The sequence below is a fragment of the Carassius auratus genome, chromosome 45 (genome assembly GCF_003368295.1).
Source record: "Carassius auratus strain Wakin chromosome 45, ASM336829v1, whole genome shotgun sequence".
Taxonomy (NCBI): domain Eukaryota; kingdom Metazoa; phylum Chordata; class Actinopteri; order Cypriniformes; family Cyprinidae; genus Carassius; species Carassius auratus.
In genome coordinates, this window is record NC_039287.1 from 5,070,282 (window position 1) to 5,093,347 (window position 23,066).

General features: G+C 38.3%; 1 protein-coding gene across 2 annotated transcripts; it reads right to left on the reverse strand.

Moving 5' to 3' along the window:
• Positions 1-4,374: 4,374 nt before the first annotated feature.
• LOC113063014 (homeobox protein Meis2) lies at positions 4,375-21,986 on the reverse strand. 2 transcript variants are annotated; one of them, XM_026233146.1, is made up of 14 exons: positions 21,857-21,986; positions 19,881-20,426; positions 19,495-19,724; positions 18,924-19,065; positions 18,733-18,783; positions 18,260-18,310; positions 18,007-18,153; positions 16,216-16,330; positions 10,967-11,106; positions 9,036-9,112; positions 7,625-7,683; positions 7,414-7,503; positions 7,228-7,314; positions 4,375-5,397 (listed from the first exon to the last, which is right to left on the reverse strand). In XM_026233146.1, exons 2-13 carry the CDS (start codon positions 19,896-19,898, stop codon positions 7,256-7,258), a joined length of 1,179 nt encoding a protein of 392 aa, XP_026088931.1. In that variant the 5' UTR covers positions 19,899-20,426; positions 21,857-21,986; the 3' UTR covers positions 4,375-5,397; positions 7,228-7,255. The 2 variants fall into 2 exon arrangements, with proteins under 2 accessions (XP_026088931.1, XP_026088930.1); XM_026233145.1 differs by lacking the exon at positions 21,857-21,986 and having other exon boundaries at positions 19,881-20,626.
• Between the last annotated feature and the right edge of the window lie 1,080 nt (positions 21,987-23,066).

Consider the following 23,066-nt stretch of genomic DNA (forward strand, 5'->3'; position numbering starts at 1 on the left):
AGCACTGATTGTGTATTTGGTTGCATTTTTTTTATACTGTACAAGAAAAACTTCACAGTACAGATTTTTGATTCCACTTCATTTCAATACGGTCCTGCAATACTAATCATGAATCAAATGCCTCTAATATTCATTATTTTGATCATAATGGGATGTGCACATTTCGATTGTTTTTGTGTTTGGATGTGATCTGTATTATATATGGAGCTGTATTGGTTTTATAATAAAAGTCACATTTGAGTCATGCATCTCAGTTCACCCTTTCACCCACAATTCATCTCATTCCGACCGATATACGATATCTGATTTATTAACACATGCCTAATCTAAGCAGCCCCACACATGTGTGAGCAATTAGGCAATAGAACAGTTACTAACACAAACACCTTCTGATAGATGACAATCTAAATGTAAGGCCAAACCATGGCAGACATGACTCAAGGGACTGAAGCATCAATCAGATGAGCGGTGGCCTTCACTGATTAAACACATTGTTTAGAGTATTTGAAATGTGTTGCCATACTGAAGTCTGTAGGTTCAGAGGGGTGACAATATCTCTCACAAATGATACACTATGTCACAAAAAAAGAGCATTATGAACATATTGCCGACAGAAAAAGGGGTCACAGTCAATGGATGTCTATATTTAAACCATATGTAAAAATATTTTGTCTATAGCATCCATAAGGGATCCCCAGAACAAGCCTTTATTGCACATAGGACTTAATGGAGTTCTCAGTTGTGCTTTATTTGTGTATCAACTTTACTGTTGAGCTTTGGACATATAAGAAAGAGAGTCATGTGAGTAAGAATCATAGAGCTGTAAAATTAGCATGGCGTAGATAAATTTGTCTTCTAATGAAAAATGTTTTGAGTTCTTATTGAAATTGAAGCTATTGTATGCAGACGTGTGTAAATTTCAGCACACTGTTAAGATGGATATGGTGTGCTCTTTTTCTCAGAAGAAAAACATTTTGAAACTGAAAACTGAAGAGCAATGGTCTCGGTTTAATCTTATACTGTTATAAGATACTTCAGATAGATTGTGTGTGTGTGTGTGTGAGTCTATGTTGTGGTGTTTTGGGGACCAACAAGTATAATGAAACCAGTAAATTATGACATTTTGGGGACATTCTTTTTTGTTTGGTCCTCATGAAGAAAACTATGGAAGCCCGTTTACGCCAAAAAAAAAAAAAGCAAAAAAAAGGTAATTGCGGCAATTTGCGAGTTATAAAGTCAGAATTGCATGATATAAACTTTAAATAAAGTCTGATATTTCGCAATTCTGAGTTTTTTTCTCTCACAATTCTGACTTTATAACTCACAATCTTGACTTTAAATCTCGCAATATTGTTAAAAAGTCAGAATTGTGAGATAAAAAGTCGCAATTTGCTTTTTTTTTATTCAGGGGCGGAAATGGGCTTACGTAGAAAACAGCTTATACATAATACAAAATTATTAATATCATTATTTATTTTATTTTTTTAATCTAAAATACAGGAAGTTTTCTTTGAGGGGTAGGTGTAGGGTTAGGTAAAGGGGATAGAAAATACAGTTTGAACAACATAAATGTAACTTGTTTTTGTGACAGCAAGCCTGAGTTTGAACAGAACATGAACAGAAATGGCTGAATTAAAAGCACACCAGACACTAACTACAGTGTGTGAGGCTGTCAGATCCAAGAAAGACAAACGGAAATAAAGTTGTCAGGTGAAAAAAACCTGGACCGACATGTGTCACTTTAATTCCACCGCATCTGGTCGATGGCTGATGTCCACTGTCCAGCACGACTGTCCGAATTGAGTTCTTTCTGATCTTAATAAAAGTGAAAATCCTTCAGCTCCACAGCTGGGGACCCTCTGCATTGTGCAATCCTCAGTCTGACATTTATTTAGTCATTTATTTTTCTGGGAGACTTTTCACTTTATGGCACACTTGCCTTTGTGCAATGACTTTAATGGGGGGTTCTGATTGGTGGACATCATAGATGACATCATTTTAATGATACTTTGATATCATTTAGCCATTACTCACCAGTTCACATCTTTCAATCAGCAAAAACTTAGTCTGCTTTCCTTCTTGAACATTAGAAGACCTGCTTTTTCTCATCATATAGGGAGCGGTTTAACGTTGATCATCTTGCCGGGACTTGAAAGAGAGAATGCACAGAACTCCAGGCATGTGGAACAATCAGTGTTAAGAGCAAGATAGCTCTCCAGTTGGCCCCATTCTCAACTTTGACCCCTGACCTATTGGCACACGTGCTGCTGTAAATAAAGCTGAAGAGAGGCCTCCCTACCTAATTTCCTCTGGCCTCAAATTTAAACACCAATCCTTCTGACTGTTCTGTAACCAGGGGATAAACATCTCCTCACGTGGGCCAGGTTCTCAACATGAGCAGTCAAGAAATCCAAAAAGAGAGGAGATATACACAATAGAAATTGTGTTTGACAAGTTCGATTCAGCAGGTCCGGACAAGTCCTTGGCTGCAGTCAAAGCGAGATGTAAACTATTGTTGGAATGAGGAGGGGTGTGCAGAATTGCTACAGCCATGACAAGCCGATTTATAAAATCATTATTGCCACAATTCAGTAATAGACTGTGATTTCATGGTTTAAGAAGTTATTGCACCTATTGAACCAGTTTTTATTACATTTACGGCCGTGACGAAACACCATTAGAGACCATCGCTTTTGTTTCCTTCGTAAGATTCACTTCAGTTGAGTTTTTATAGCAGGACGTGGTTCCAAATTGATGCTTATGGAAATCAGGCAGAGAGAAAAACCCATGGAAAATCACCACAAATATGTGTGGCAAAATAAAAGAGGGAAATATTACGATCAAAAAGATAAGCCCTCGAAATTTATTTTTAAGTAAGCCATTTATAATTATTATTAAGCGAGTTATTTATTTAATTAATTCGATTTTTATTTTATTATTAGTAGGCCTATTATATTTATTTATTTGTAACAATGCCTATAATTGTATTCATTAATGTCGTTGTATTATTTTTAAGGCATGATCGCGGCACTCTTTTTTTTTTTAACACTATCATTTAATAATGGAAAGGCGTTTCCTTTTCCACCACTGTGAAAATATGTTATTAGCCGGGTGTGGAGCGTTTGCTTAATTGTATGTTGTATCTTTGTACGTTATGTTGCTCATTGTAGGAAGGATGACCCATATTTCATTACGCTGTGCTCTTGTTTCCGGCAGCTTTCACAACGAATTTATCTCTGACCAAGATACACTCAGCATCTGAGTTATCTGTATCAACACTGACTGTGCTTGAGATAGAAATACAGCTTTAAACCTCTTTCTTTCTTTCCAGATGTTAATTTTATGTTACCTTCATATTAAGCATTTTTCCTATGTTGGAATTCCAGTAAGCTATTTTCTATTTAAAAAAAAAAAAGAAAAAAAAAAAGAAGAAAAACAAAAATTCCAAAACATTTTTACATGCAGCTAGCTATTTATGCTATTTACGACATTTTAATGTTTGGTTTAATATAAATTTAAGATGACTCACGAAGTGAAATTCATTTTGTTATACACAGAAATATACTAGCCTATGTCTTGAACGAATTGTGCACTAAAACTAGCCTTTTATTTCCACAAATATATGTGGATACGTTCAGCAGTGGACATAAAATAAAAACAGAAAATAAAAAAGAAAGAAGATAAAAGAAGGAGAGACAAAACGGATTGGAAGGGTTTATTCAAATAATTCGATAATCGAAAGGAATGAGCTGGAGCGCGAGGGCAATGGCGTCGCGTGATTGCAGGTATTGTTGTGCCTTTGGCTTCTCCTCATCGATACTGCGCGAGATCGTTACGCCGCTGACATTGATAAATGACCACCAAACTACAGCATTTCCGCAACCAGTACTGCAGGCTAGAGAAACACAAACTGGAGGACGAAATAAACGTCTGCTAGGGCAGTCTTAGCTAAGATATCAAACAGCAGGAGAACAACTATTTGGAAAAGTCACCGCGAAAAGATGCTGGAGATGAAGAAGCGCGCGGGGTTTGTGTTTCTGAAAAATTACCCGCGGTACAGCCGCCTGATTTGGAAATATTGATTTCATGTGATTTATTTCTTCACATATTGCCTCAAATATTTTACAAAACACCTCTACACAAATTTGAACAGGTTACCTTCTTAAATGGTTTAGGGGGTAGCCTAGACAGTTATAAAATTATATGTTCCCTAGTATGTAAATTATCCGTTTCGTTTATGATTGTTTGATGCACACATATATTCACAAATTTAATATATATAAAAAGTTGTTAATATAAGTTGTTTATAACTGAAATTAATTTTAACTGCGTCAGTATCGATTCAGTGTATGAAATAACATTCAAAGCAAGATCTAGCATTTAAAAAATGAAGCATTTATTACAAGAATTCGACTTTTGACCGTGTAGAAATAGTGTGACGCTTTAAAAGACCCCTAAAAGAAAACAGCGGGAAGATCGATTAAACTTATGAGTACGTCAACAAACATAACATATATCGACTTTTTCCGTCGAGTGAGAACGGACCAAAATGTACAGCAATATCCCAACTTCATTTTTAAAGGATCTCGACTGAATGCCTATTTGACATTGATGTGTTTTACAAATAACATTTACATAATTATGTACAATGGGACATCTCTAGTGGTTTAAAAACTCCTCCAGGCGTATTTAGCTTTACAAGAGCACGGTTGCTCTCCAGTTCGACAAATAAACGCATAACTCATTTCCTAAGCGATGCTTTTCAAAACATCTCATGTGGGGAAGACTTTGTGGTTTCACAGACTGGTATTTGTGTGAGATGTGTGTTATAATCATCCCATCAAGTGGTTTCATTTCCTTCAAACTTTGCAGAATCATAAATGCAAGGGTCTAAAAACTAGTCAAAGACACAAACCCAAACATAGAACATTACCCAAAATAAAACTCATCATACACTCACATTTCAGTTTTTGAGGGCTTTAAGCATCTTTTACTCGATTCCATAGTTAAATGTGTTTAATGTGAGCGTGTGCACTCTCTTGTGTGTCTCTCTGTGGTTAAGCAAAAGTGCACAAATGGTGTGGTCCCCGTGCTTCAAGACAGTAAAACAAGAATAAATAAATAATTTAAAAGGAAAAGATCTCCAATTGTCTTTTGAAGAAGTCTCTCTTTTGGCACAAATGCTTCAAGTCTGTTTTTGTGATGTTGGTGCTCCTGCAGACAGTCCTTTGGCTGGAGATATGATGGCCAGATGATGAGGGGTCCGTGAGAGATCTGGGAGGTCTGGTGAAGACAGGAGGCGACCGGACAGGCGCGTGATCACGTGAGGATGAATGTGACGTGACTCCTCATGACTCTGGCCAGCACTGGGACTGTTCCTGAGGCCACCTTCAAAACCTACAACAAGGAGTGAAAAATACAAGATTAAGAGATTTATTCACTAATATCCACACTGTGAAAGCATTAAAGGAATATTTGGGGTAGGTGCCCATTACGAGATAAATGTCTTTTTTCTTAAAAATAAACAAGAATCAGGGTTACAGTAAGGCACTTACAACAGAAGTGAATTTACTTACTAGAAAAAAAAACAAAAGAAACCTTTCAGTAGTGCACTGAAAATATGTACTGAATATAAACTATTTTCACAGAAATTGCTAGGAAATCTCACAGATAATTACAAATGAATAGCATGTTACATTGCATTAAATATTAAATTTGGAAGTAGAAGGACTGATATATATATATATATATATATATATATATATATATATATATATATATATATATATATAGATAGATAGATAGATAGATAGATATAGTAAACATACTCCATTTCTATTTACAACTAAAAGAAAAGTAATAAAAATAAATAAATCAATAAATACATTATATATCAATCAACAAAACAATAAATAAATACATTTCACAGTGTATAACCAGAAAACATGATTTTAGTGTTTACAAGTTGATAACTTGTTCTGAGTAAAGTTACATCCAGTGAAAAAACTTCAGTGTCATAACATGTAATGTCTAAAACCCTACAACAACCATAAAATGACAGATGAAATAGCTTTACAGAAAATAATAATAATAATAATAATAATAATAATAATAATAATAATAATAATAATAAAATCAGTTAAAAAAAAGAGTGCTTTTATAAAATTATTTCTGCTTTTAAATTCTCCAGAAAATCGCCAAAGTCACAAGAAAGGATGGAAAATTAAGGTTTCACTGTGGACCCATTTTGGAACCATTTTGGGTTCCCAAAGAACATTTTAGTGAATAGTTCCCAAAATAACCTGACAATTTAATGAATCTTTTTCACCAATTTAAAGAAACTTTCATGCATCGGAACGATTCAGTGATGCAAATAAAGAACCATCATTTTTAAGAGTGTAAGTGCCTAACGGTATATCCTCAATTTTTCTTTTTTTAAAGAAAGCAATTGTGTGTGTGTCTGTGTGTGTGTGTGTGTGTGTGATAATCAACCACAAATGCTGTCAATTAAACTTAACTTGTAGCCAACTCAAAATATTCCTTAAATACAAAAACATACACCTGCCTTCTAAAATCATGAATGTGTCTCTATCCGCTTCACACAGGAAAGCCGATCTTCATAATGATCCCAACAGTCCACCAGCATATGGTGTTTAACCAAAGCGAATTAAGGACAGGGAAACATTCCTCTAAATGACGCAATTACAGTAACGACTCGATGATAATTCAATCAAAAAAAGGTAGGATTAAATAGTCTGGAAATGATTTGGACTGCGTGTTTCTGGAGCTCCTGATATCTCAATGTGTCTGAGGCTTCGGTGGGGGGTGTTAACCTCCGCTCACCTCCCCGCTCCTCTCCCTTCATTAGCAGAGGCTGAGGTTGTTATTTGAGAGGAAAGGGCTGTGTTGGCACGATTGGAGAACTGGATGCGGTGCCTATTTACATATAAAGAGCTCTATTAATCAAGGTAAGTGTCATTATGGAGGGGCTCATTGGGCAGCACAGTGTGGGTATTAAATAAAATTCTCCATGCCAGGCCGCCCGCGGCGAGCGATACGTCTTGATTTGTGGACTGTCAGAGACAGGCAGCGAAGATGGAGCTGGGGAAAGAAGGTCCGTGTGTGAGGGGGGTCGTCGGAGAGAGAATTGCCACCATAATCAGATTTCACACGCCGGGTGAAAGGAGAAAGAGAGGGGATGTTCAAAGTACCAAAGCGTTTCCTTACGTTTATGGTTTGGGGAGCGTGGAGGCGTTTACATGTAGTGCCACTGTCCATCCATACCCATGTTCATACCCATTCCTCCCATGGGACCTTAGAGATGGAGAAACAAAATTAAACCCATGCAAATGCTTTGAACATTTTTATAACAGCACTGAAGTGTGTAATGTAAAGATTTAAAGTGTAACTTACCGGCAGGCCGGAGACCCATGTGTTGTTGGCCGTCTAGCACAAAGCCACCCATAGGCTGACCATCGGGACTGTAAGCACTTCCTTGACTTACTAAACACACAAAAACACAATATATATATATATATATATATATATATATATATATGTGATATATGCACATGTTGTGTATATTTGGACTGTAAAGATTGTAGGAAATAAGCCATAACTTTACCTGCTCTGTTTGACTGATCAATCATGGGCTGCACGATTCTTCGTCGAGCATTGATGAACCTGTCAAAGAAAAGACGGTGGAACACCTTTACTGAATCTATTTATATTACTGAACGCCCACAGTATATTTTACTCTTATTTAAACACTCAGGACTTTTACTACTGTGAGCTTTTTGCTATGATTTACTGCTAAATATCCCTTGATGCAGTGCAATTTCTCCCGGGCCTTTGGGTTAATGGACCTGTCAGGAGTCCACAAAAAAAGCTAATGTACTGTTTTAGTGTTTTAGTCAATGTTATACTGTAAACAAGTTTTGTTAATAAACAGATTTTAACACCTTTTACAAATTGCGTCTGAGAAACATTCAACTTAATGGTGAATTTGATAGTAGACGGCGATAAAAACAGATTTATTTGATTTGGGGAGTATTTTTCTTTTCCTCAGGTCTAAAGATGACCTCTGTTTTTAAGACTTGCTTTAATTGTGCTTCTTGCTGCAATATATTAGCAAATCGAGTAAAGGGGTCATTGCTCAATAACTATTCAATTGATACAGCATTGGCCTAGAAGCCTCAGGGTATGATTAGCCTAACTGCTTTTCAGACACTAATATGCTTCAGCAGCCCATAACAGAGAGGGGATGCCCCTGACATGCTCTGGGGGAAGGAATTACTCATAGACAATGATTCTTAGCCAAATGTTTGTGAACACCTTATTTTGTTGCAGTAAATACACATTAACATGTTACAAATCTTACTTATAACTTAATTTTGAAAAAGAAAAAAAAAACTATTTTCACAATTTAAATGCATACAGAATTAAATATAGGCTAATAGATTCAAATTATATGGAAAATCTAAAAGTAAAACAAGACAAACAAACAAAAAGTATTATGATGTCTATTGGCAATATATATATAAAAACTGTCTGCTTACGTACAGTGTTGATTGTAGCAATGTGCAATTTTGCAGAATAAATCAGAATAAATCCCGTCTAAATAAACAATACAAATAGGTCTCTATATTCTCTATGCTCCATATCATACATTCAGAATCTGGCAATGAGATTATCAGATTTGTGTAATCCAATAGCATCTTTTGCAAACAAGATGGTTATTAAATGAATACATGTTCAGGAGAACTCCGGTGACTGAATGGCATTTCGGAAATACGCCAACATAACATTTGATAACTTTTCTAAAAGTCCCTCTGAGACCCCTGCGAACCTCATCATTGCTCCTATTCTTGCTTTTATTTGTCTCACTGGGGCTTTGAACAGCGTCTAATAATAGTGTGAGAAATCGGGATCACCGGACTTGAAATGGAAATGTTACAGAGATCCCTAACCCTGACTTCTAAATGCTGAGAGGTCAAGCTGGCAAGGTCAAAAGTCAAAGGTCAAAGGTTACTCACCAGTTATTCACTTGTAAGATGGTGAGGCCTGTGTCCTGCGCTAGCTGCTTCTTCTGCTCTTCGGATGGGTAGGGGTGCTGCAAGAAACAGAAACAACAAGAAAAATGATATTAAAGTGGAAGAAACTTCCGCAGTTAATAACACAGCTGTCTGATGAGCCATTAAGCGATAATGAATGGAACATGTAAATGTCTTCATTTTTTAGGGTTGTGTATTTCTCCTCGCAGTCTCCATTAATAAAGCAAATCAAGATGATCTGAATTTTTCTTAAAAACTAATCTGTTTAAATGACTAATGACCTCCATCATCAAATCTACCCGCCCCATGCAAGACTGCGGGCAAAAACATGGAATCCCATATGACTCTTTCAGGAAATGACATCATTATGTATGATAGACTTCCCATATGCATCCCAGAGTTTGAAAATGTCCCTGCATCTTATTGGCTGAGTGTTTGTGGTTTCATTTGACATTATTTGACATTACTTGACAAATGATCGAGTGGGTGTAAAGAGAGACAATGGAGAGTTTTGTTTAGGGTTGAATAGGGCTTGGCCCTTGGTGGCCCCTGGCCCCTGATCTCTCTTGCTCTCACTGTGAGTGCAGAGGGAGGGCAGCAGATGGCAGGCAGGGGTGAATGTATAGACATCGCAGGGTCGTGGGTGTGCACCAATTCTGGCACTGTCACGGCCTCGCCTCCCGTGGTCACTGGTGAGGGATGAGTCCAGTTACATGTCCTGTTCTCTCTCTCACACACTGACGGAGCTTTCCCTGCTCACCTCCTGGCTTGCTAGCTGTCATTGTGCTGATGAATGACTGTAAGCTCCGCCCCCTTTTCTACACAACCCAAGTGACAGTCGTATGCGAGCTGTGGTATGGGATCCATCTTTAAACTCTTTAACTCACAGCAGGTTGTGTCGTGATTGTTTGCTGAAGTTGTAGCGAGGGTCCTATGTATTCAAGAGATGAAGCTATCCGACAAGCTCGCCGAATCACTCATATTTGCATGAAATCCACTTAAGAAGCCTCCTCCATGTCCCGATTTGCATGCCAAAGGAGATCTCTCTATCTCGTTCTAGTGCAGCTAACAGTTATAACTGTAATGTTCCACTGAATCTTAATGTTCCACCTTTCTTTAAAATTGGCAGCACAGGGGGTCTTTATCGCGGACCTCTGAATAGGTTACAAACGATGGAGGCTTAGACCATATTTAAGAGCCCCCCCATCTCAAACGTTGCACACTGGCTCAAAGTAGAACCCAACAAAACGTAATCCTGCAGCTTTCATTCAGCCCCGAGCCCAAATGAATGCATGATCGCCTGGGTGTTGCAATGGGGGCCATTCAGAGGCCAAAGTCCCCTCTAACACTTTTTTTTTTTTTTTTGTAAGGACACATCCTGCAATGGGAAACACTTTTGCTTCACAAATCGCTCTGAAAAGGAGCTGGGAACAGAGAGAGGATAATTCAATTAGGCTCTCCTTTATTATCTCTAAACTCTAAAGGTGGGTAAAAGGGAAAGGATTACTATGTGTACAGGACCTGTGTAGCCCTTAAAAAGCGAATGAATTCTGAAAGAGAATGGAGAACAGGAAGACTCAAGAGAATGGTGGGAATTTAAGGAGGGGGACCGGTTGAAAATGTGCCGAGATTCGAGGGGGTTGAGGATGCCACAAATCAGTCCAAAACCAGCAAGTTTTGGTAGAACGTGCTCACCCCTGGGTGAATACGGCCCTGGGTTTTGACGAGTGAAATGGATGGGAGGGCCGAGAGACAGATAATAACACACCCTGTTAGTTTTAATGTGGTTTAGATGCAGGTCACTGAGCTGAGAACAGTGGAATTGAGTTAATTCACCAAGAGATGCATTGGACTCTTGCCCACTTTACAAAGTCTTCCAAATTCTGGCCAGAAGTTCCCGATTTGCGTCTTACCGTGAGATGCTGGAAGAGCCATGCCCGCATAATGTTGGTCGCTACTTTGGGGAAGATTCCTCTCTTCTTCTGCCGTTTCTTATCTTGGTCATCCTCGTCCCCTGTTCCCGGAGATGCCAAGCTGTTATCCAAGCCATCTCCTGATAAACAAGAACAACGTGGAAGCAAGGCGTGAGAGACTTTAAAGTCACTTTAATGAGATAAAACATCACCATCAGTTGTTTATTGATCACCAGTGCTGCTCACAAACACGATGTGAAAGAGCCACGCGGGGGGCTTGTTTTGATTAGCAACAGTAACACATGGACCGTGGTGAGCAGGAGTATCCATGCAGTGAGAGGGAACGCTAATCAACAGTGCGAGATCTCTCCCGCTCTCTCTCTCTCGCTGTCTCGATGTCAGAGATCTCCAGGAAAGCTCTGCACCAACCCCAGTGCTATTAATTCAATGTGAGCTCTGTATTTGACATGGGGTAATGAATGTCCAGGCTCTGTGCTTGAATGGGGAATGGAGACTTGGCACTGCAAAGAGAATATCTGATCTGAATTAGCACTCAAAATAAAATCGAAAAAAAAAACTTGGGGGAAAACGTAAATGAGGTAAAGCCTGTTAGCGGTTGTTGAGAAAAGCCTGTTAGACTTTATAAGTTTGTTACTGGTGTACAGTGCAGGGGCAGAACTAATGATGCTAATTTACCACTTACAGTCGCTATATTCCAGATGAAACTATGTTAGTTAGTGGCCACGTACACACACTACAGCTAAATACAGTCATCACTGCCCTCCCAAGCGCTTGCTAGCTTTGGGAATCAAACGTTTGACCAAAACGTTGTAATGTTGGATTTTGTATATAAATATATAGGTGTGAAAACCAAAAAAATATGTGAAATATGTTTAAAAAAAACAAAAAAAAAAACATACAAAAATATTTACACAAATAGCAAATTAAAATCTGATACTTATATCAAATACATCACCCTTTTTACACATATTCATAACAAAAATATAATACTGGCTATAACTGAATGTCATACGTGTTGAAGTGACTACTCAACTACTTTTATTAAATAAATAAATTAATTATTTTATATAATGTAAAACGAGACAATTCTAAGAAATTCTAGTAACTGTAACTGAGAGTTTGATAATACACACTTTTTTTTTTTATTCAGAAACATGTAATTACAGTAATCCCAACTTGATATGAATGAGGCATTAGACTGTAAGATCAATTGATGCTTAACAAACAATGCATTTTGAACTGTGAGCTCTCTGATAAGATCAAGCCTGCTTTCATTCCATTACCATCCAATCTAGTTTAAGATCAGAGCCAGGCAGGAGGCCGCTTTTAAACTAAGGTTTCCGTCTTGTCCTCCTCCCCACTTTCCTTTCTCTTTCTTTCTTTCCATCCCTCTCTCCTGCTTCCATTAACTGGGCATCAGGCAAGATGATTTACTTTTAACAGTCATGCTTATTTTTCTTGCCCTGAGGGTAGAGATGCCTTGAAAGCCTGCCCGGAGGGTGTGTGAATAATGTATCTGAGGGACTCCTCCCCGGAGGCGGGACAGGAACCCTACTTTTCTTAAGATCGGGCCTGCTGTGTCTCCTTGTTTTTGGGGATGCATCAATCAAAGGCAACTGCATGTGCCATATTTGTGCATTAATATTTCAGCTAACGAATAATGACATTTGAATATAAGAAGGGGGGTAGTAGATGGACTTCAGGCTGGCTGACTGATGCTATCATCAAAATGCAAGTCAAGGGCAGGGCAGTGGTCTCACACTGTCTGTCTCTACACAACACAGACCGCTGTTTCTTCTCATTGTGCTTCCAGGAGTTTGCATGTTGACCAGAGTCTTGACTGGCTCAGAGAGGTAATGGTTTCATAAAAAAAAAAAAAAAAGTATATATATATAGTAATATATATAGTAAAATAGAAAGTAGTATGTTCTGAAAGGGAATGAAAGCATAAAAACAATATAAATAGAGAGAAAATAAAATAAAATAAAAATAAAAGAAAGCATGAATTTCCAGTTTATGAAAGTCAAATATCAAAACGTTAATAAGACTTAAAAGTTATATATTATATTTGGAACAATTTAAAGGGGGACAGCGCTACTAAAAGAAAAGAAAAAAGAAAAGAAAAAGAGAACTATTGAAATGGAACAATAATTCAAATAATAATAAAGAACATTATAAGGTGATGTTTTCATCGTGTTCATTGGAATGAGTAAAAACACATTAAAGAAAAGAAAGTAAAAACTGTACATGAAACGATATAAAAGTCAATACAGGAAAGAGGAAAAATAACTTTTCAATGTGTTTATAAATATGACATCAAAAATGTGCTAGTGCAAGTGATAAAAAAGAACATTCTGGAAGTATAAAAAACGGATGACTTTTAGGATCGAAAAAGTAAAAGGTGAAACTAGAGTAAGATAATACAAAAAATAAATAAAATATAAGAAAATAACAGATAAAGAGAGCTGGGTGAGATTCTTACATCTAAGGAAGTCTGAAATACTCACTCCCCCCCGCCCCCCTTCTCCTCGAGCCTCTCTCCTCCTGTTCCAGAAAATGAAGGCCGCAGGGCTGATCCAACCCGACGCTAATCGCTTCTGACTGTTCCCTGGCAACTTGGCCCGTGCAGCCTGTGTGACTGCGCTCTCTTTAAAGGCTGCAGCTCCCTGAGCCCTGCCTCACTCCCCGAACCCACAGTCTGCACGCGCAGCGCAGAGGGAGGCCGGAGCAGAGCAGCCTGGAGGAAGGCTGGAGTAAGCCCTCGGGCTGTTTAGAGAAAAACAGCACCCCAAGACATGGAGAAGAAGAGGCTTCTACCTTCCATCTAACACCACTTTCTTTCACTTTCCCTCATACGTATAAAGCACAACTTCTGAAGGGGTTCTGCATATAAAACACATCCAGTTTAAGTAGAATTTTTGACCGGTTTCCCACATCCTTCACATCACGGTACCTTCAGCATCCGAGAGATGACACGGTCCAAAGCTGAAACGCTCTGCATTGTTCCGATGCTGATAATTAGATGAACTGAAGATAGATGAATATCCCGGAGACAAAGAAGCCTGGCGCAAACTAGCCGGGTCTGATCACTGCCACCCCACACGCATCACAGAATAAATCCTGTTTGCCTGCTTAATGAGCTCCCCATGACCTCAATCTATCACGAACTATACTTCTCCAAAGGGGCCATAATTCTGACTACTGGACGCAACAGACTGGATAATTACTGGACGAACGCAGATGATTTTGTTCTCGCTAATCGTTTCACTTAAAGCATATTGATTAGATGCTCTTATCCTCTTGTCCCCCGTGGCCATGATATGATCTGGAGGACCACGGGATTGGACCACAGTTGGGTGATATTGACGGCTAAAACGCAGAGGCATCGGCTCTTGACACTTGTTGTTGGTCCACTATACATCATGCTGGGATTTAACCTCCACTGAAGGTTCAGATATAGATGTAAACATCCTGTCTCAGCCTGTGTCTTAGCCTTCGAGCTGACCACTGAATGTCCTGCAGCTTCCCTTTGTTCCCTTTCGGCCTTTGTGATGGACATTCCTAGGCTCTGCATTCCCACCAACACGCACACGTTTAGGATAGCTGTGGAAAACCCCCCACTACCATCCCAAACTCTCAACAACAATAAAAAAAAACACCCTGAGGTGAGTCAGCAGCTCTTAAGAACATTCAGACTGTAACCGAGGAGCACTTCTCTTGCCTTCAGCCTAACCAAACATAAAGATTTCTCAGCGAGAACAACTTCTACTGATGTGCAAGCAACAAACGGACCCCCCTACAAGAGACAGGTGCTTTGAAGAGCCCCGGTAATCCTTCGGACTCGAGTTGGGTGACTGACGTAACACCCCCCATTCACTTGTAATGGAAAAGGTGTTTGCTTTACCGATCTCTTGAATGATAAAGGGAGGGACACCGATCCAAAGTGGCTCCTGGAGGAGCAGCAGGTAGATGTCCCTGATCCTAACCCAAGCTCTGCCTCTGATCACCCCAGATATTAACCCTCTATTGTGACGAGAATTTGAAGAGCTCTGTCCTTCAGGCCGGCAGGGGTCATTCCTTTTCCCCTTCTTCAATGCTTGATCTTTAGGGTCAAAAGGCCGTGGGCCTTGGATGTTCCCCCACTGTTGTTTAAAAAAAGCCCCGTGTGGGGAAAATGCCGTCACCCTGATGCTTTTCTCTCTTTTATACCGAGTAGTATTGCAGAAACACTACTAGCATTGCTGCTATGCCAAATATTTTAAAGGTGTCTTTTATACTGTGGTTCTGTTCTGCTCTTGTCTTGCAGAATATCCTGCTAGTGTGCTGCATAATGGTCAGGCTTTTGTTGTCTGATGGTTATTAAAAGGAGGTGAGAAACCCTGAAGGCTTTTTTAACTGAAGCAATTATACAAAAACAGGTCGTAAAAATAAAATAATTAAATAAATATTTCCCCAAAAGCTAAACAGCGCTAAAGGACAATAGATATGGAGTGGCAGGTCACAATATAAATTTAGAAAGAAAAAAAAAAGTGACGTGCAAATGGAAAATCTGGCAAAATAAATTAGACCCTTAACCTTTCAAGAACATTAAACACCAATTGTGTCCACAGAAAAAAAAAAGCAAAAAAAAAACACGTAAAACCAGCTCAGTGAACCATCGTGATGATGATGTGAACAATGACATGACTTTGATTAATAACCGCTGTTCACACACATTAAAAAAAATTATGAAATTAAAAGACTGAATGATGCAAAATAACAGAAAATAATTACAATATACACTGCAAAATGTGGTAACCTGTGATTGTTAGCTAATTCTATTGATTTAGCCCATTTTTATATAGATTCAGTGATTTCTTATAACATTTCTGCCTTTGAATAAAAACAATTTTATCTCAGTGCATAATGTATACGCATAATTTAAAATCCAAGTGAACAACTCAAGTGAAAATACCTTTTGAAGTTTGGAGTACAATTTAAAAGATGACGGCATAAACTGTTAGTATTTTGAACATTATGAGGTTGATTCAGTGAAATTTAATAAATGGCAACTTTTTAGGTTATCATTTTTTCAGTGTATAACGTAAAAAAAAACCCACTATATTGTAAATCCAACCTCGAGTGAAAATACTACTTGAAGCCTGGAGTACAAAAAAAGATGACAGCGTAAACTCTGTTTTCAGCAAAGCCCACGATGGTGTGATAGTAAAACTGACAGGCTTTCCTACCTAGTTCGCTGCTGTTGTCTCCGCTCTGAGAGGCATGTCCCCCGCTGGAGGGTCCTGGGGTGCCGACTGAGGGGGTAGAGTGAGCGTCATCCATGTCTCTCCAGGATGCTGGATTCTGAGGATCAGGTACATGAAAATCCAGAGATTGAAGGGTGAAAAAAGCCACATTATACCCACTAGCACATATACATGCTATTTTTTAAAAGCAGGTTTTTTAAACCTTTAGTTACCATGTCTGTGCTGATGAATGTGTCTGATAAAATTAGAGACAACTGAAATGCACAATCCAAATGAACTAGGAGTATGTAGACCTATGGAGCTAGAACCAGAGTGACTGCTTCTCCTGATGGCCACCGTAAATGCTCACAAGAAACCGGCAGCGTCCCCTTTTTATCCAAAACAGTGTACAAAGCACTAAGACGGGCCCAACATGAAGCAAACAGCAGCCGTTCCTCTTCAGGCCCTTAGCGTCAGCTGTTTGCCTGATGGTGTTCAGCTAAAGAGCTCTAAGAAAGGCTAGAATAAGCTCCTACAACAATAAAGCTGTGTGAATAAGACCCTTCACTGTTTTCTCATTAGGACACACAAAAACAGTCTGTGGGTTTGTGTGTTTATGTGTGTGTGTGCTGTTAATAACATTTCAGAAGGCCGCTGTCTCCCTTCATCACCTAATTTAAATTGTTGTGTGTCACACCGCACACTTGTAAATCGATAAGACATTACAGGAGCATCAATAAAAGATTACAGTTATCGTCAAGTGTAACAAAGGTACATATTCATCAAATAAATTTCAGCTGACCAAGTGAAGGTACTGTATGATGGTGAGACCTCGCCATCTGTGGTTCACATCTAGCCTATTTACAGGAATAGTGTGGATGGGGACAGTCATCTAATGTGTTACATGATGGAAAACAGAAGGACTGTAAAGTCGGACTATTCAGTCCAAATCACGAAACGCCAGTTTTAATCTGTTTTTAACACGGAAAATAACTCTCTTTTCCCATTTTGATCTGGAACAGAACTAAGCAGAATGTAAAAATCTGTTTTTCTTAATTCCGTGGTTTTGTTCCTGTAATAGGGTGGTGCGTTGATGATAGGAAGCACAACTGTAAAGAACACACCATTGGTCTCGGAGTAAAAAAAACTCCCCTACTGCTTGACAATAGCAATTCAATCAGTTCAAAGACAATAGTGCATTCACGTGCAAATGTAACGTTGATCATTAGGGCTAACAGAGGGCTGGACAGTGTGTGTCTGTGTGTGTGTGTGTGTGTGTGTGTGTGGAGGCGGGGGGGACCCTGACCCTTAGCAACACCTGCACCCAACACAACGGGCTTCATCAACATGATCATCATCGTCATCATCATACCTCTTCTAAAATAAGATATGTCCTGGGGCAATGCCTTAATGATTCATATCAGTGCAAAGAAAAATGGATTTAGATAATGTTGTTTAAATAAATTAGCATATGTTACTAAGTAGAAATGCCTCTTCCTAAAATATATTGTGGAGATTAATAATGGAGGAAGCTAAAAAATAAATTAAAAAAGGCACATGCATGGCTGAGGCACTACAAATGTTAAGTTAAATAAATAAAGTTATTAAAAAAAATAATAATAATGCGTTCAGTAAAGTTTTCCATGTTTGTTTGCACAATACAAAATAAATGTAATTTGGATTTTCATTTATTTCTTTGCTGGAAACTTCACTAATGATCCTCCAAAAATGTGCACCGCTACACTCTATAATTGGCTTGTTTTATGATGTCATACAAAGCCAAATAAAACTCACGTGATCTGCGAGATTTGTCGAGGATCCTGAGATGTCGTCGAAGTCGGTCTTGCATCCATCCCGTTCATCAATCACCAGGTCAATGGGCATTTTACCCTTCAAACAGCTAATATACCGATGGCAGAAGTTGTCGCAAAGCTCGTGCACCTGATTAAAAACCGGGGCACAAATCAATTAGCATATGTGTTTGTTATTAGAAAAACATTAAATTCTAAGTATGTAAAATGCTAATAAAATAAATAGACTTACATACCTTTTCGAGTTCTAAAAGATGGAATCGTAAAACTTGTATTGACTGAATCATCTAAGGAAAGAGCAAAATAATGCATGAAATATTACAGAATATAACAAAAATATACCAACAATAATATCAACCAATAATAATAGTAGTAATAAAAATAACAATTAGTGTATAATAATATCAAGTTAATATAATAATAAAAATAAAAAAAACTTCAAACTTCGTTTGGTTATACTATACGCGCGACAAATCACACTCAAATCAAAAACTTGGCAGGTCTGATACTGTGTTGACAATAGCAGAAGTGTAGATAGGTTCCTCCAGAGACGATGCTTTGAGGGAGCCCAGGGCAAAGACCCCCACGCCCTCTGATAACACGGGGCCTCACAAATCACTAAAGCTTCCATTCTTTACCTCAAAGAATCCTCACATGGACCTTTGAGGCGACTTAACCTGGAACAAAAACTGCGCGAAACAACACGTACCAAATTGTCCAACTCTGGATTAGAAGAGAATAACGGCTTCTCTGCCCGAATCTGTAAAAAAAAAAAAAAAAAAATGTCACAAGTTTGTTAGAACAAAAACAATAATAAAATAATCCCCCCTTGCTTAATTTGAATAACCGAATATTTAGGTAAATTGTTATTAAATATATAATTTTCTATCAAAACTTTACTTGTTTGGCAAACACAGCGATGTCCTCGTTGAATGAATCGGACGAGCACACATCTCCTCCGGCGACCCCGGGCTCTCTCGGTGTGCACGTGGCCAGCTCGCACTTCTCAAACACCAGCGCCAGAAGCGGGAATAACGGGTGCCTTCAAGATTCAACACAAACACTGACATAAACCTACAGATCAGAACACTATAACAATAATTGAGCAATCATTCTTTATTAGAGTTTTATTGCTACTTTCATTGCTTTGACGGCCAAATATTAGTTAAACACTCAGATAGTGACTAAAACCGCTCTATAATTTTTATATTAAAAAATATGCATCATTTTAAAGTTGAATTATTCAGCTCACTATTTGAATGGCAATTTTGTGAATTTGCAATGTGTTTAACCAATAAACATATACTTTAAGATCGTATTGCCTATGCACAGGAATTTACTGACTGTAATAAAAGTACAAATAAATTGCGATGTGTCAAATGCGGGTGTAATAATGCTGGACGGCTTTAAAATAAATAAATAAATACAGATTGTTTAAACTATCAAATTCAGCATGGCTGCAAGAAAGTACCCATAAATTTGGTCCTTGTCTCTCTTAAGTGCGTCGTTGACAGCCGAGCCCATGCTGCTGGGCATGATGCTGTGCGGGGCGTGGGCCCCGTAGTGCTGGTTGGCATGAGGCGGGGGCCCGTGGTTCAAATGGTGAACCTGCGGCAGCCGGGGCGCGTGCGGGTCCCCGTACATGGACGTCGGGACCCCAACTCCATCCATACCGCCACCATAGTGGGCAAGGTCTTCGTACTGCATCAGACAGAAACTGCATCATAGACAACTCAAAACACACACACGTTTTTACCTAATATTAAAAAGATTTATTCACATATTAAAAACAAAGTATGATTAAACTTTATGAGTTAAGTTTTTATTTTTACGCGGCGGATTTGTAAGAGAACGTACCCGTTGAGCCATCAGCATATGATATCACACTTCTGTTGAGGTTAAGTGCAAACTGTGGTTTAATCCAACGAGGAAACAATCTGATTTAATTCCTTTTGTGCATCCGGTTTAAGAGGACTGAGCTGTCGGTAATCCGTCGAGATGATAGAGTATGTCCAGTGAAGAGTTTCTGATCGATTCCTTTACAGCCACTTTCAGTTTTTGAGTAATTCGACCGGATCACCGAACGCACATTGACGGATATCCTTAAATAAAACCTTACCTTATACAGATTATAAATATTTGCTTCCAATTGGACCTTCTGACTAACTAATGCAATTTACCCGTCACAAAATTCCTGAAGTCAGAAAAAGCCTTTCCAAATTCTGGGATGTTCGTGCCTGGCATGGCAAACACTGCTATCCGGATCTCATGGTCCCTCTTTGCGACCCACGCTTTGCCTCGGCTGGGATTGTGTTGGTGATTTGGAGCAGGTCCTTCTTGAAAAGACTGAACCCCTGATGACTGAGCCTGGGAAGCGCGGTGGGTGTTACCAGCTCGACACCTCTACATCAAGCAAAGAGAAAGAAGAGCGCAATGACCACGAGCTGCCAGCGAGTGTTCACATTGGATTAGGCGCGCGGATGACGCACCACCATCCTCTGCGTTTCGTTACTAGGGGTGGAGTGTCTTTATTTTTAAAAGTGCCAAAATCAGATCAGTGCACCGAGTCGCACTGGGAATGGACCTTATTTAAACAAATCACTGAGCATCACAGCGTTTGAGCCCTCGGAAATATATTTATTTCACGGTCTACAATTTTTTTGACTGCTTCGTTGTTTAACTTTCCCTCAATACTTGCGCGTCACATAGACCTATATAAGTTATTACATGAAGTTAAATAAGTTTACGTTTCCTTCTTTTTGTTTTTAATTTTTAATGTTTTAGCTTTTTTAAGTATATTTGTTAGAAATATTTTTCTCGTTTAGTAATTAAAGAAACTGTCTAAATATGCATTCAGTTTATAGACTCACGTTTATAGCTATATATATATATATATATATATATATATATATATATATATATATATATATATATATATATATATATATATATATATTCCAAGCACTTTTGCACATAAATTCTGCACGACTGTCATCGTCATATTTAAAGGCCTATAAAGGAAACGAGATCAACCGCGATGAAAACTCAAGCTAAGCTGGTGTACATAAGCATTTAATGTGAGTTGCATTCGACAATTTAAATTGATTTCCAATGGTAATTTTTATCATATTTTTAAGTCATAATAGTTTAAAACGATTAGCCTTATATTAAAACAAAGAAAGAACAAAAACAACAACAACAACAACACATTTTATAAAACATTTATTTTATTTAAATATAACATATTATGGAGTATCACAACAAATGTTACTTTTGGCCAAATTCTAAACAGCATTCCCCTTTAGTACATCCTTAGTTTTTAACTTGTGTATTTAAAAATGTCATATTTTATGTTCCGTTCGTTTGTTATAGCCTATAAGTCTCCGTTTATTCATTCATTTAAAAAAAGAAGAAGAAGAAGAAGAAAAAATAATGCTTTAGGCATAGCAAAATGCTTACGAAAGCTACTGAAAAATAACGTTCGGTGAGTATTGTTTATGTTTTTAGATAAATTTCTACAAACACACGCCGAGAGTAACAAATACATTCCCATATAAACTTTTGCAGTGCGGCATCATAATAATCAATTATTATTTAATTTAGATTAACGGAATGATGATCAGTGTCATCTTTAATATTAATGTAAGTAATTTAAGAAACATATAAGGAATTTAAGAAATAAACAGCTTTTACAACTAAAATAAAAACTTATTTCAATTATATTATTTAATTGTAATGAGGTTGTTTTTATTGCATTTTAATTGTAACTTTTCTTTAAAAGAAAGAAAATGCTAAATTTGTCATGAACATTTTCAACACGATTTTTAAACTACCTTGAAATGTCAGCGTTCTTCGCCCATGTCGGTGTGATGATAATCCGCTTTATTTTCAAACGTATTGACCTTTGCTTGACCCGTCAGGATGTGTGCTCGAGCCGCACGATACTTTTCTTCTAGTTCTTCTGATCCAGCGAGAGTCCTGCAAACCTACAGCTGCGCTCAGTTTCACGTGTGTTGTTCTTTCCAGCACAGCAATCAATTTCAAAGTCGCTTTACCTTCTATCCCCACCTAGCGGTGCATCGAAGACCACCGTGCAAAGAAGCACGAGGAGAACGAGTTCACATTTGGATTCTCTCACCGAAGCCTAATTGTCGATGGAAAACCAAACATATTTAACAAAAATAAATAAATAAATAAATAATGAATAAATAAATAAATGAATAAATAAATAAATACATAAATAGGCTAAATAAAAAAGCAATAGGCGATATTGAATATAACAAATGCAAACGCGTGATGCATCAACAAGAAAATGCAAAACGCGATCACAAAATAATAAATAGATATCAACCACAGAAAGAAAAGCAAAATGAACATTGCGCGTACTTGAAAAGGACCTCGAAATAATTACAAATATGCACTTAAACGTTCCAAGGCAAAGGATGAGAGAGCATTTGCATGATGAGGTCGTTTATTTACTTTTCAGGAGAGATGGGAAAGTTCCTTGCTTTCATCAGTCTGTACATAATCTCGCGCGCCCCTCTTTGAAAAGCGGCGCGCGTGAATTATTAAAGGCATACATTTGAATTATAAATACGCTAATGATACCGACACGGGCTGAGCGCGCCATGCCCGAGGCTAAATTCTTGAGATGCACATTATTTCTTGGCACTCCGACTTCATTTCCTCTCTCCTTTCTCTTTCACTTCTCCTCCTTTGTATTTCGCTCCGCGCTTACACAGTATGCATGGAAGAGGCTGACTGATTCATGCTGTCACCCGACCTGCTTTAAACTGTAACGAGTTACCATAGTCTGAGCCTGTGTGCATCCTCAAAAACCTAGATGCACAATTCTCCTGCCAACCCGCCAAAGCAAGCACACGCGCGCACACACTGAGACAGAGGCCTGGCAGAAAATCAGACATCATCCTCCGCTGTCCTGAATATCATTAGCGCTGTCAGGACAGGGTGAAGCGCATGGCCCAAACTCTCCCTCTGTCTCTCTTTTGTTGCTGATGATAAATATGTATATATTCGATATAT